The sequence below is a fragment of the Hermetia illucens genome, chromosome 6 (assembly GCF_905115235.1).
Source record: "Hermetia illucens chromosome 6, iHerIll2.2.curated.20191125, whole genome shotgun sequence".
In the NCBI taxonomy this organism is placed as follows: Eukaryota; Metazoa; Arthropoda; class Insecta; order Diptera; family Stratiomyidae; genus Hermetia; species Hermetia illucens.
The window spans coordinates 20,777,594-20,792,349 of NC_051854.1; the positions used below are offsets into that span (position 1 = coordinate 20,777,594).

Here is a 14,756-nt window from a genome sequence, read left to right on the forward strand (position 1 = left end):
TACCTAATCCAGGCTAATCACAGCTTTAATTCTACAAACTGCATCCTCTTCGTTGCAACCTCTGGATGAAAAACCACGAAATTGTTGTTATATCCCTTTCCATGGGCTACTCCCATATAGTAACACCGAAAGAACACTAGCACAGACCACCCCCAATTTGATCTTTGTGTTGAGAAAACTGCGCTGTTAATGCATCGGGAAATATCTAGTTCGGTGCCGCAGTCAGCAGAAACCACGCTTTCTAGATATACAAATAAATCGACGCCTTCGCTGCTCTTCTCATTAATGGGAGAGTGCGATGACCCGTCACACTGAAGACCTTGGTTTGGTTAGGGTTTATCATCAGTCCAATTCTACTTGCCCCTTTCCAAATCAGGAGCCATTTGGCCAAGGTTCATGACCTGGTGAAAGAGCAAGCAGATGTCATCAGCGTAGTCGAGGTGTTTGAGGAAAGATGTCATCGCCCATTAAATTTCTCCACGTCCTCCGGAAAAGGCAGCATGGACAACGTCACCGATAACACGATACAGCTCTGGTGAACTTTGGACCGTAAAATCATCCGAGATTTTACCTCAATGCATATGGCATCCTGCCCCATCATATCTCGCTCTGATAATAGTTATTAATTTCTCCGGAATTCCCTCAGGGGTCGTCAACGATCCTTAACGGGTCGCTTACAATACGGGGAGTGGCGTCCCCGAGGTGCCCGAGAAAGTAGTTCTGACCACCTAGCTTGCATAGTACCTGCGTCCTAGGTAATAACCTCGAGAAAGTTTCTCGGAAAAGAGCGAACTGCTAACGACCGATACACGCCGGGACACACTTGGAGACTCGCAAAGTGATGCGGCACCTGCAACGGAGACAGGAACGCAGACCTTACCACTCAGTGCTATAATTTCGGAGAGAGATATAGTGGAAACTACCGAAACTAACTAAATAGTACCGAATATAAACCGAGTGGGAGGGTTGTCGACTACGCTGGCGCAAGCTCAAGAAAAAGCCTTATTAAGAAATACGCGGCAATTGTGAAACGCATGCGGACATGGAGAGTAAGAAAAAATCCACGGGAAGCAGAAACAACTGCGCCTCCCGAGAGAACACTACGAGTACCAAACGGATGGCAGACAGCCCATTGCAGAACGAAAGGAAGAAGGGACATCTGAAGGAGAGTTACTCAGGTACCCTCCAAGGTTCAAAAGAAGAAGGCGAAGGGGAACAAGAGACAACAACACGTCACACCATCAAAACAACCTCCACCTAAAATTAAGGCGGACACGAAGGACGGAGCACCAAAAGAAAAGGTGGGGAGACGAAGGAGGGCTAGACTACTAGCTCTGCTTATTAAGCCGACGGAAGGCAAGACTTTTGCGGCAGTCCTCAGCAAAATTCGTTACAAGATCAAACCCGAAGATAACGGGGCAGAAGTGTCGTCCATTTGTAAAACAAAGGGTGGTGGAGTCCTAGTCGAACTAGGCCCGAGGACAATAAATAAAGTTATGTTCTGTGAAGGGGCTTCTGGGAGACAAAAGTTTGCTTTCCAGTGTGGAACCCACGTCTACTCTGGAAATCCGAGACCTTGACTGCCTCACAGAAAAGAACGAGGTAGAAGAGGCCATCAAACGCGAATGTCCGGAGTTAACTAATGCCCGGGTTGGTATCACTTCTGCGAGCTCCCGTGGCCAAAAAGTCACTGTGGTGAAAGTTGCCGAGCAACCGGGACGGCACCCTCTTTAGGGTTCCTACTCAAGGCCGAGGGGACGGCTTTGTCTGGATTCGGTGTTCAGAGATAACGTTTCTTAATATCTATCTTACGCCGAATGAGACGATGCCGGACTTTCGACGCAGGCTTGATGATTTGGAGGACGCAATCTTAGGCACATATGGGCGAATCCTAGTCATCAGTTAACAACCTGATAACGACGGCCTGCGGAGCGGAGCCTGCGGAGGATATCAAAACGTGGCAAACCTTCTATGTAGTGGTGGATGGTTGAAATCGCAGAGCCCCGGAATGAGTGTCGCAGGCTCCGCCGCTTAACACAAGGTCCAAGCGGTGAGGATGAGGCATGCACCATAATGACGGAGTACAAATCAGCCCAAAGGAGACTCCGCATCCGCGTCCGATCGACGAAGTGAGACCCGTGGGAGCTCGTTTACAAACTGGGAACCCGAAAAATTGGGGCTCTGCGAAAGGTCGAGCAGATGGACCGCATTGTAAGGGCACTATTCTCCGCGCACCTCGTACGGGAGAGAGGACTCAAAGGACTGTCCACTTTTCTCTATAAAAGAATTGGAACAAGCAGTTCTCTCTATGAAAAACAAGAAGACGCCAGGTATTCCAGCAGAGGTATACAAACTGGTATTCCTACTACTCGGCGCATCCAACACTTGCCTGAAAGAGGACACTTTCCCTGCTCGTTGGAAGGTGGCGAGGCTTGCGCTGATCCACAAAGGAAAGGCAACCAAGAGCTGCCATCTTCATATCGCCCACTATGTATGCCTGACACCTCTGGAAAAGTGCTGCCTGAGATTTATCTCCCCGGCAGTTTGGTTTTAGAGCAAGTTGATCCACAGTTGATACTGTCATCCAAGTCGTAGATGCCGTTCGACGAACGAAGACACACAGCCGGGCGGCGCGGCGGTTGGTGCTCTTCGTAACGCTTTACGTCAGAAACCCCTTTAATTCTGCCACACTAGACAATACTTTCCACATGCCGGGCTGTCTCTTACGGATATTGAAGGACTTTATGAGGAACCGCTCCCTGCTCTATGAAATACTAGAGGGTCAGAGGAGAATGGAGGTCACGTCGAGGGTAGCACAGGGATCCATCCGAGGACCGGACCTCTGGAACGCTACCCATGATAGACTACTCGACACGCAGAAGAGTCGCACCTGGTCCGTTATGCAGATGATGTCACGGTGCTTGTTGCTGGATGCACTGTCGCAAAGCGCAAAAAAGACTTGGCGTATTAATGTGACGGGTAAGCGGATGGATGACTACTCATGGTTTCAACCTTGCAAAAAACCGAAGTAGTCATCCTGACTAAAAAGAGAATTCCGACCCTGCGTCCCATATCTTTCGGCGAGTTGATAATTGAGTCAAAATCAGTGGTAACGTACCTCGGGTTGACTCTTGACTCAAAGATGAGCTTTTTTGAGCAAATCAAAGCAGCAGCGAACAAGGCTACAGCTGGAGTTTCGGCGTTAAGTAGGCTAGTGGCAAATATTGGGGGTCCTTTGTCTGGCAGGCGACGTCTCCTAATAAGTTCAACGCGTCTGTCCTGCTCTACGACGCAAAGGTATGGGCTGATCCTCTTGGCAAGAAGGTATATCGTAAGCGTCTCGCACAAGTATAGAGACGGGGAGCTTTGCGGGTGGCGTCTGCGTACCGCACTCTCTTAACCGTCTCTTAGCCGTCTCTTAACCGACCGTGATGGTGATCGCGGGAGTGATGACCGTTGCCCTTCTCGCGAAGGAGCGTCAAGCTATCTATAAGCGCAACGGAGATGAGCCAAGGGAGATTACCGCTCGTGAATAACGGCAACGCATTCTACACTCTTGGTAAAGTGAAACTGGTGGCAGATGGACTGCGCGGTTCATCGGTATCTTAGCTCCGTGGTTGAATCGGAAGCATGGTGACACTGACTATTTCCTTTCCCCATTTTTAAGTGGGCATGGAGGTTTTCAGCCTTACTTACACAAGATTGAAAAGGCACCATATCCGGGTTTTGTGTTTTGTAATGGGGTTGTGGACGACGCCCATCACCCTTTTTTCTTGTGGAAGGTGGGATGGAATTCGTCAGTAGCTCTATTTAAACAGAGTGCATCTCTCTCCATTGTAGAGGAGATACTGAGGAGTGCTGAACCGTGTTCCTCATTACGTTCGGGTCCTTCTCGTTGCTAAGAAGAAAGAGCTCGACCGGTGGAGGAGCCGGACGGCAGGGGGTTCCTTGAACTGACAGTTCCCTTTGTGAAAGGAATTCCCTGATTTGAAGGCTCCGCAAGGCGGGAGAGTTCGGGAACTAGCCCGAAGTAATATGACAAAAGGTTCCAGGCTAGCTCTCTGACGATAGGGAGGTGTTTAGTTGATAGTCCGACGACGTACCAAACCGGGAGTCCAAGAGTTTCTCGGAAATGCCCCTCCTGCATGGAGCACTCCAGATACACTCCGTGTACACGCTTTAGAAGGTTTTGTCCACAAATTTCTATCCCTTTCAGTCGCCTCTTACGAGAAGCAGGGGAAGGCTTTGAGTGTATTCTTAAGCTCCAACTCACAGGCCTGAGATGAACCATAAATTAAAAAGGATTGCTGAAGAAACACTCGGTTCATTTGAAAGAAATCTGAGCGGAATCCGGCGGGGGGGGGTTAGTTCGTCAGCAGATTTAACTAACTGTTATTAACTTTATTTGAGCAGATATCGTAACGTGGGATACTCTGAGGGCCAGATGCTATATGTATGGATCGTCCTATCTTTCAGATTTTTCGGGAGATTGGTTTTCAAGAACGGTTACTTAAAGTAATTGCAACTTTTCGGACCCTGTTACTCCTCCCCATTACAACCAACTAAAGTTTGCTCCGAATCACTAATGGAGACCTTTTATTTACAAATCGCAATTGCATTTTAGGTAGATGTGAGTGTAAAACAGTTCCATGTCAATAGGTATAACCGTTTCTGAGGAAAGTACCTTAGGTTTAGCAGTAAACGACTCAAATATTGGCAGAATAGTGAATTGATCGGCCTTCAAGCATCCTGTCACCGAACCAGACGAGCGACTCAGAGAGCGTTATGTAGGATCGATCAGGTTCGAAAAGAGCAAGCATACAAGGAAACCTGCGAAAATCTCAAGCTAGTCATCCAGGAAGAAAAGGGATTACTTTAAAGATCTCTGGTTTGTAGCGGATGTAAACCCGCGGGGGAGCACCTGTAGAGTTGTGATGAGATGATTCAGAGGCTGGCCATTTCCGCAGATCCCGCGCCCTACTCTCTTGTTAAAAACCATCCATTGGCTATTCTCACAACAAAAGAGGGTCGTTAATACCCTTCTGAAATCTCTGAATGTGAAAATTCTTGCAGTAACCACTGAAGAGCAGCAGATCTGCAGCAGAATAAATGACAACTAAGCTCTGAGCCTAGACGGAGTTTTGAATAAGGCCCTTAAGTGCGGCTATCTCTAGATAGTTCCATGGGGCATAACAGATGAGAAGAGGTGGTTTTTGTAGGTTAAAGCCTCACACTGCGGTTTTCGATGCTTTCCACCACTATAAAAAAACAGACAGACAGACAGATAGGCGAACAAACAGTAAACCGATTTGAATAATGTTTTATTTTCAACAAAATCTTAAAAAGTATTCCAAATCTGACGTAAGGAAGAATTGGTTAGTTCAATAAAACGTGTACACGACAATTTAACTAGCTGTGAAAGGTAATACTGGATAATTGATGTGATAGTTGATGTCAAACCATTGTGTTTGTGTGTCATGTTTGGTAACCGATGCAAACGGGATGTCAAAAATGATGTCAAACTTGTGACTGGAAAAGTCATCCTCACCAATCAACCATTTTAGTTTTCCGAAATCAATGTTTAGCTGTCATCAAAAAGTTGTATTTTCGTCGTTTAAATTTTGAAAAATACAAAACAAGGAAACATTCGAATCCAACAATCTTTTTCAAATAAAAAAAAAACATTCAGATAAACAGGAAAATGTGATCTAGATTGAAGAAAAGAATTTCAAAATTGAAGGGTCCTGTCTACGTGCGGTTATGTCCATGCGACATTTGATATTTGCGTTACTGTACTCAACGATATTCTTTCTGGGTACTCTGAGTTTCGTCCTTGCCACGATTTTCCTGAGAAGATGGGAAGGGTCTACGTATCTTTGCTTTGGTGACTGTACAGTACAGATAAGCATGCATGAAAGCGCACGCAAAGTCCTTCAAAATTGCATAGCATTTGGACTTTTACCCATAATTTTTGTGGCAATTTGGTTGGGGTTTGTGCGTTTATTTCACATTATGGGACACCAGATATTGCCTCATTCAGAGTAAGTATTGGAAGGATGATGTCAAGACTCAACGATTTTTATACAAGAGTTCTCCATGTTTAGATCTAGAGTGGGGGTTGACATGTGCTGCTACGATGACGTTCTGATGGAAATCATAGCAGACGTACTCAGCGCGTTTTATAATGTGATATATGCAGCAGTCATAACAACAGCTTACCAAGCAGCTCATCACCGGAGAGGTATTTACGGAGCTCTAGCCCAGAAGCAAACAAGGAGTGAGCATACAGGTGGTCGCATTATGGCAATCTTAGTTGGCATCATCTTCATGCAATATGTCTCGTCACTTTTATGGTGTTTGGCTATTGGGTTAAATGTGCACCTTCGTGAAAAATATAGGATGGCTACTCTCCAACATCAGATGACGACCTCTGGCTAGATATATTCCTTAATATAAAGTTTTACAGTAACACCCAAATCTAATTTGGTTTTAGATTAGGCTCTAAAATTTCAAAATAAAAAAGAACGTTTTCAACAACGAATAATTTATTGTTAGCTTCAGTTGGTCATAACATCGCGGAGTGAAACCTAAAGTGTATTCCCAGTATCTGTATCTGTGCCTGAATCAGGATATCCCTCCATAGTCCCATACTACATAATACATTGAAATTTTGAAAAGTTCGTATCGAATATTTATGTGATATCATCTACCGAAAGTGCCTTCTGCAAATATATTTTAGGGAGACTGCTGGTTTATATAAGAAACCTGGGAGATGCTGCGAAAGCATTCAACAATATTTGACAAATTTGAAGGTATATCAATACCATGTCTACTCCTTAGAAGTATGTCTCATGTTATAGGCCGTATGTGAACCATATCCATTCCCAACTGTCCGTATATACGGCTGATATCAATTGAGTGTGTAACACGGTGAACACAGTCTGCTTATAGGGTTCCTATGCCAAACCTGGATTACTCTCATAGGCACTCTTTTCCCAATTTTTACTTTTTCCGTACTGATAGGTATAGGCGCCATCCTTATGAGTGAACCATACACTTTGCCGGTGGCCCCCAAAATACTGCTCTCCAACAAGTTTTTAACCACGCAACTTTTTCTACCCATCAAACAAGGCAACTATCGCCTCAATAGAAGTTACGCCTGGCGTCGTATACATCGTTTCTCTTTTCTGACCCAACCAGCTCTTTGACGCAAACGGCCACTCCATAATTAAGTCCGACTGCGCGAATCAATCCTGCCCAGATGTCAATTCATAATCTCTAACCCAAGAAGGCGACGTCTCACCGCTTCTTCTAGACGACATCCTCCAACATACACACCGCCAAAAACGCCACGGCGTAGATAAGTTAGAAAAAGGTATTCCTGAAGAACGAAATCCATCCAAGCTTAATAACATCCTAAATTTCTTCCCATACTTCTGCAAGCTTACAACAAAAAATTCCTTTATTTGATGACCGTCTCCGCACCTCCTGGACTCCCAGAGTTACCATTTACAAAGTATTTCTTTCTTGCCCGGTTTCCTCCCCAGATTTCATACACCCAACCCAAGTATCTGCCAGGTTTCGTTATTCATCCGTTATATACGGGTGCCATAAATGCCCCCATGTGGGACATACCGTGGCAACTGTACCTGCTGCAATATGCTTCAGCTGCCTCCACGAATTTCCGATTAACTTGCACTCCCCCCTCCCCTGTTCGATGCCACATAGTTCGAGGCGACCCAGTTCTCAACCATCCTGGGATAGTGGGTTCCATTTTCATGGAGTTGTCGCCCTTCATAAACGTTTGTTTCTTATCGACACGTTCACGGGTATCCAGGCCATATATTTGTCCAAGTTACCCCATGACACGACCCAGACATGAACTAACAAAAGCTTGTAGCGGTGATGGCTATCTTCCGTTTAGTAGCGCAGAGAGAATACACAGCAGTCTCAATTTGATGTTAGTGCCAACATGGATGCAGTTCAAAACTTTAGATATAAATGCGAAGGCGGATTTAGCGCTGTTAGTGAGCCGACCGGTAACAAGTTTGTTGACACTGTCAGCAGAAACTACCCTTCGTAAATACACAAATTGATTAACGCCTTGATGAGAAGGTTGCTTCCTACCGCTAACGCCCCACATGCGACCGTCGAAAGATATACGGTTAACTTCAAGGTATTGCTATTTACGGGTGCTTATTCTTCGCTCACCAAAGCAACTATGGGATTCTCTCACCTCCCTCGCAGTCTTCAATAAAGCTTTCAGTTCCTTACTTACACTGATCCGACTCCACGTTTCCATAGTCAGCTAAGTCATCTAGCGTTCTTTTGGGACGTGGCCGACAAAAAAAACTCCTTTGGTGGCACCAGTATTCATCAACATTCTCGGGGAGGATATTCAGTGTATTGCTTGCGTAGTAAAAAAAATCGTTTCCATTGCTGGATCACTTTCGTATCGCGAAGGCTACCTCTACAAGCAGATGCAGTAGCAATACACAAGGCAGGACTATCAGACGATGGTTTCTTTCATCGTTAATGTTAGCACCTCCTTTTTTACGGACATTCAGGAGAGAGCTTTTAAATCAACTGAATGCGCAAACCTTTCACCTTTGTTGTTACAATCACTAAGACTATGACACCTCCCCCCCCTCCCCTCCACTCAGTTACCCCATACTGCCAACTACTCAGTGGCCACGATTTTTATAGCACGATAATTTAGGCAACGTTTTCTTCGACACCTCAGTCCAAATCCGTAGCATTTTGTTAACATTAGTGTTACCTTGTACAGAATTCGTCCATTATCACCTACCAGCGGCCTTGGTTAATGGGCACTCCTGAAGAGCAACATATTAACCAAAGACAGAAGTAGGTTTCCACCAAGAAAACTATATTCACCATCAGCCTATCCTGCAGTTCACTGCTTGACACCAGCTTATTATCCAATAATGTGCAGACCATGATCACGAGTTTATCACTCCCTGCTCGATTTGAATGAAGGCAGTTTCCAATAGTAGCTAGAGTCCTCAGAATGCTCGTTTTCTCTGACTTGAGCAGGAATTCCAGCTGCTCTCCCTTTTGACACACTTATGGCAATGTGCTTTTGTACTCTAGAAAGCCAAGTGGTAGCAGACTTGAATCCGGTGCGGGGTTGTTCCTGCCGGCTACCGCAAGGCGCGCTCTTTGACCTGACATCTTCAAGTTAGTCCAGTGGTTATTCAAGATTAAGGAGCATCGCAATTGTAAATTGCTACGCACCGAAAGAGACTTCCGATGTAGGGAAAAAGGATACTTTCTTCAAACAATTAGACGTGACTCAGGGGAAGCTTCCTAAAGGGAACATTTTGGTCGTGATGGGTGATCTGAATGCAAAAGTGCGATCTGGCAATGCCTTGTTCAGACATGTGATAAGGAAGCACGGTCATGGCGACCGTAACGATAGAAGTGGAAGGTGTGTCGATTTCTGCAACGCCTCGTGATTGGTGGCACATTGTTCGAACATAGAGCCTGCCATAAGGTCAGTTGGGTTGCAACTAACCAACGCCGTGCGAGCAATCAGATCGACCACTTTGTGACTAGTAGTAGATTTGGGAGTTGTCTTTTCGATTTGGGTAATAGGAGAAGCGCTGACATCGGCCTCGAAAGAAATCTGCTGAAATGTGCTGCGTTCGACACCTGTCGCTGCGTTGGAGAGCTTGTGTGTGATCGCAAGTGGTTCGATAGTCCTGTGAAGGACGTTGAAGGTAGACTTCTCTTCCACGATCATGAGCAACCAAAGAGGTGGAAAGAACATTGAACCATGGTTCTTAACTGTATCACATGCGATAAAGTAAATGGTAACATTCGGACACGGTCTGTTTCTCCTAGCAGAAAAGAAATAAGTTCGACTTTCAATGCACCCAAAGGGAGTTAATACGCTGAGCTTGATCATCTCTCCGCAGAGTTGTTTTTTAATTGAAAGGGGACCTTATGTTGGAGCTCAAGAAGTCCGTGGACAAATTTTTGAGCCAAATCGGAAACTCGTTCGGACTGGTAGCCAAAATAATGGCTAGCAGGCCGGAGATCACTATAATTTGTAAAGATATAGAAGAGATCACCACGAAGGAGAAGGTTCACGAAGATTCGAAGAAGCAGTTTGATCTTATCGGACTACAAAAGTCTTCAGTGAAAACGCTAATGAAACCCAACGGGAGAACCCCTGCCATCATCAATCTACCAATAGCACTCAAAATTTTAACAGAAGGGAGGGGAACTATAGGCTGGGTTATTTGTTGGTTTAGGGAGCAGGTGGCACTGAAGTGATGCTTTAGATGCTTTGACTTCGGCTACATTGTGAATGCATGCACCAGTCCAAATTCGAAGTTGAAGCGATGCAGGGGATGTAGAGTGGAAGGCCATATCAACAAAGACTGTGGACCTAACATAAATTCCTAACTGTGCAAAGGAGAGTAGGGTGTGAACCATCGATACATTGTAAGCAGCAGTCGGTACCCGGAAGCCCACACATACAGCTGCTATGGTTCGCACAGCGCTACACTTGTCGAGTATGAGAAGATGCGGAACACTCTGGTTTTGAATACAAGAAGACGTTGACCGACCATCATAGCAGGTGAGGGGGAGGGGGGCAGTTGGACAACCAATGGACGGAGACGTGTTTTCCTAAAAGCATTCACGGAGCTAGATGTGGTACTCGCACATGTTAGGGCTTTGTACACTTTTAGAGGAAGGGCCTGGGACGTATTATATACCTGCCATACGTGAGTGCCGCATTGGTCAGTAGAGTCGCTTGGCAAGTCAGTGAAGACTGTACTTACATTGTCCACCAGGTGATCTGCATGGAAATCCAAGGACGAATCGAGTTAAAAAAGGAGCTCTTGGAGAAAACCGGATGGTTTGTTCGGCTGGACAGTGAAAGCTTTCGAAGGGGACATGTTTTCCGCGGCGCTCAAACCCGATGTATTCCTGGATGGTACGGCTAGGGAAAATGCCGCTCAAATCACTCAATAAGTTACAGAAGTATGCGATGTTACTATGCTCAGAAAGCGATTGGTTCCCAGTAGGCAACCCAACTACTGCTGGAACAAGGAAATTGAAAGTTTGCGAGCTGTTTGTTTGCCAGCAAAGAGATTTTACCTGAGGCTCAGGGGAAAGCCCGGTAACCACAGTCGAGAGGAGGCACACAGTTATTTGAGTAGCTGTTTAAAAGAAGCTATTCGGAGGAAAAAAAGAACTGCTTCAAACAACTTTGTGTTCAATCCGATAGAAATTATTGCCGATATATAAATCCGAGGCCTATAAGGTGGTTACGAAAGAGCAGTGAAGATCACCTCAGCTAACCTGCTGGCGCCTCCTGAAAGCAATTGTTACCACAAAAATAACGCAAGCAAACGGTTGTCCAATACAATGCGAAGAAAATACTTCCAATAACTGTGGAGGACCAGCGGGAAACATGTCGTACACTCGGCCAAGGGTACAAGGCCCCAGGTTTGGATGGCATCCCTAACCGAGCTTTGAAGCTAGCAGTAAAGACAAGGTCCAACTTTTTGTAAACACCATCGAGGAGTGCGTAAAAAATGAATTCCAGTGGAAATAGCAAAAGTTTCCTAGCTTTGTACTGATGAAGGGGGAAAGTCGCTCCCGAAATATATATTTACGTTTAAAACCAGAAATTATAGTTTGGAGGAAGCGACCCTTTGTCTATCAACAAGTCGCCTGGAGACCCAGCATCAAATCGCACCATCTGCATGCAAAGGGGTAGATGATAGAGAAAGTCATCTACAACAGACTCCTACCCATCGTTGAAAACAGCAATGGTTTTTCGTAGCGCCAGTTTGGTTTCCGGCGTACCCATGCCACGGTGGGTGCAATAAGCATGGTCGTGAACCTGGCAAAAAGCGCACTGGTTTCTCGCGACTTCTGTGCCCAGTTGGCACTGGATGTCAAAAACGCATTAAATTAGCATTAGTGGAACAAAATCAAAGGGATGTTGGCTAACATAGCTGTTCCTGGGTATTTATCGTGGTGGAAAATTACCTCCCAGAGAACACTCTCTGGTACGGGACGAATGAGGGCCCCAAAGAGTACATTGTCAATATTGGGATCCTTCTTGTGGAATATCATGTATAATGGGTTGCTTGCTCCTCGCGTCCCAGAAGGGAGCTATGAGTGTCGGCTTTGGAAGTCTTCGCGACGGAAACAGGGAGAGCGGTAATTTATCTTTCGGCTATCAAATACTTCGAGAGGATTATTGACACCAAACCAAACTTTGGAGTGCATGCCAGAGGCCTGCCAGTAGTACCGTGGCATTTGCAATAACATTGGCGATTGTTGGTGGGCCTAGATACTGTCCAACATTGCTTCTAGCCGGAATGCTGCGATCCATCCTGCTTGACACGTCACCTGTGTGTGCAGAGACGCCTGCGAACTCTCAGTGACGGAAGCAGGCGAATTCAGCTTACCTGCTGATGGCTTTAAGAGTTTACAGTGCATTTAGAACCACATCAGATGAGCAGTACTAGTGGTGGCGATCATGATCGCTGTTGACGTTGAAAGGAATGTGTGTGCTGTATAGTAATAAGAGATATATGCAGGGGTACACAGAATGCAGGAATGTAGCTAGGTGAGGGTTGAATGACCTCTGGCAACGCAGATGGGAGCAGCCTACGAGAAGTCAGTCGACGCACAGGCTCATTCCCAACATTAAGGTGTGGCTTGAGTGGAAACATGGGGACACTACCTAATTACTCAGTTCCTCACGGGACACGGTCGTTGCTACAGTCGGCATCTCCATCACTTAGGATTGAATGATTCACTAAATTGTCCTAAATGTGGTGCCCTACCAGAAGACCCAGAGCATGTGATGTTTCACTGCCCAAGGTTCGCAATGGCGTGGGGGAATCCAAACCAAGCGTTGGGCAAGAGCGTAAGCCCGGAGAAGCTTAATTGTGGAGATGCGGAGGTCGAAGGAGAACTGGCTTATGGTTTTCTGCGTAATCGTAAAAACACCGGAGGAGTTACTGAAGAAAGAAAGCTGAAAGGAGGAGAATGAGCGACTAAAGGCAAACCCACCTTGCAAAGTAATACCTAAATGATGGCTCTGTGGCCGGAGAGACGCGGGGTGGTTTTTAGTGAATGCGAATCCCATACGCGTCAGCTCCACCTCCGATGGTGGTGCAGCGGAGTTGGAGAGGACGTGTTTTTCGAAGATTTTCCGCCTCTAAGTAACACAAAAAGAAAGATACATTAGTTCACGTGCTATGCATTTGATATATTCCTATTATCCGCCTCATCGTCCCGGATCCTTGTCCGATGCCATCGGTAGTTGAATAGAATTACCTTCTGGTGGCAATAGTAATGATTGAGTTTCTTTCCTGTCTATTACAAAAGATTGAAAACGATCCAAATATTTCCATGCAGTATTGAAAATATGTCTACTTCATAGGAAGAGTAAAACAGTTTTTTATATTATCCTTTCTGTTGCTTTTTTACTTTCACAGGAAACCGCACATATTTAGCAATTTTAAAGGCAACATCAAAACCGACTTTGAGTTCAAAACATTTGCAAATAATAAATTATAGAAGACAAACGTAAACCTTAAAAATACCCAAAAGACTCCTGTTTTGCGCTAAAGGTACACATGTATATATATAAATCCCACGCAAATAGATTCACTGTCGTCTTTTCATATATATGTTACCAATGAGCGCAAGCACCCAGCATATAAGGGCCGCTAGCTGCATCGATATTACACTAATTAAAATCGCAAAAGTTTTCGTTTGATCAGGGTTATTGACGAAGCTCCCACATTTGGGCTCTGACAATGCAACCACGCATCGATAAATATTTTCGCAGGTTACGTACTGCTGCAGCATTTGGCTTCTTGGACAGTCTGCGGTCATCAACTTCATCTTCGTGTGCCATTCGCAAGCCAGAAGAAATGCGACAATTAACGTGCAAATGTAGACAAAAGTGTAGATCATTAAAATTCCACAAAGAAATAGCTCGAACTCAACATTGGTGCACCAGCGCATAGTCATAGGCACTCTGAAAAGTGGACTGGGTTAGGACATTCGGATGATATTGATTACTATCCTGTCAACATACACTGATCCCTCTGACATAGCCCGCCGCATGCAGAGGTAATACAAGTGGATGAACATCGCTCCGCTGGACGCCACCACGGGAGGCAGTAATCCGAACAGGCCATAACCGCACAAAATCTGCTCCGAACCTTTTGTTGTAAAGAAGCAGTTGTCCCCCCATGACCGATTCCATATACTCCACAGGATCGACATATTCACAAAACAAGCAATGGTCGTCCCTAAAATTATTCCATATATTATAGTGAATGTACTTTCCACATAAAGGCGACCCATGGAGTACTATTTTGCGGTATCCATTTAAAAAGCAACTGAAACTAAGATTTCGACATGGTTGTAATTTATGAAACTCAATAATATTGTAAATGCCATTACTGACAGGATGTCAAATCAGAGCGACATTTCGAATTCTAGACGAAAGTGTAGTGTTACACATGCATATTACTTTCTTTGTCCCACACATGGGATTCATGCTTGGAATGGACTTTTTGGTATACAAGGTCACTATGAAAAACTCAATCCAGGTCCCAGGACGGAACGTGGATTGGTACTCACGATGGAGCATAAAACGTGGGAAACGCCTGCTGATCCAATACCAAAAGCTCTACTACCAAACCCGGTCTCCACGTGATGACCGCTAGGAGTTCTGTCTTAACGAA

At 45.3% G+C, this 14,756-nt stretch overlaps 2 protein-coding genes across 2 annotated transcripts; one reads left to right on the forward strand and one right to left on the reverse strand.

Annotated features, from left to right (window-relative positions):
* Window positions 1-5,433: 5,433 nt before the first annotated feature.
* Window positions 5,434-6,541, forward strand: LOC119659728. Its single transcript, XM_038067984.1, has 2 exons — window positions 5,434-6,041; window positions 6,105-6,541. Exons 1-2 carry the CDS (start codon window positions 5,761-5,763, stop codon window positions 6,436-6,438), a joined length of 615 nt encoding a protein of 204 aa, XP_037923912.1. The 5' UTR covers window positions 5,434-5,760; the 3' UTR covers window positions 6,439-6,541.
* A 6,918-nt stretch (window positions 6,542-13,459) lies between these two features.
* LOC119659750 lies at window positions 13,460-14,483 on the reverse strand. The gene is made up of 2 exons (XM_038068012.1): window positions 14,102-14,483; window positions 13,460-14,041 (listed from the first exon to the last, which is right to left on the reverse strand). The coding sequence occupies exons 1-2, from the start codon at window positions 14,371-14,373 to the stop codon at window positions 13,666-13,668; spliced, it is 648 nt and encodes a 215-aa protein (XP_037923940.1). The 5' UTR covers window positions 14,374-14,483; the 3' UTR covers window positions 13,460-13,665.
* Between the last annotated feature and the right edge of the window lie 273 nt (window positions 14,484-14,756).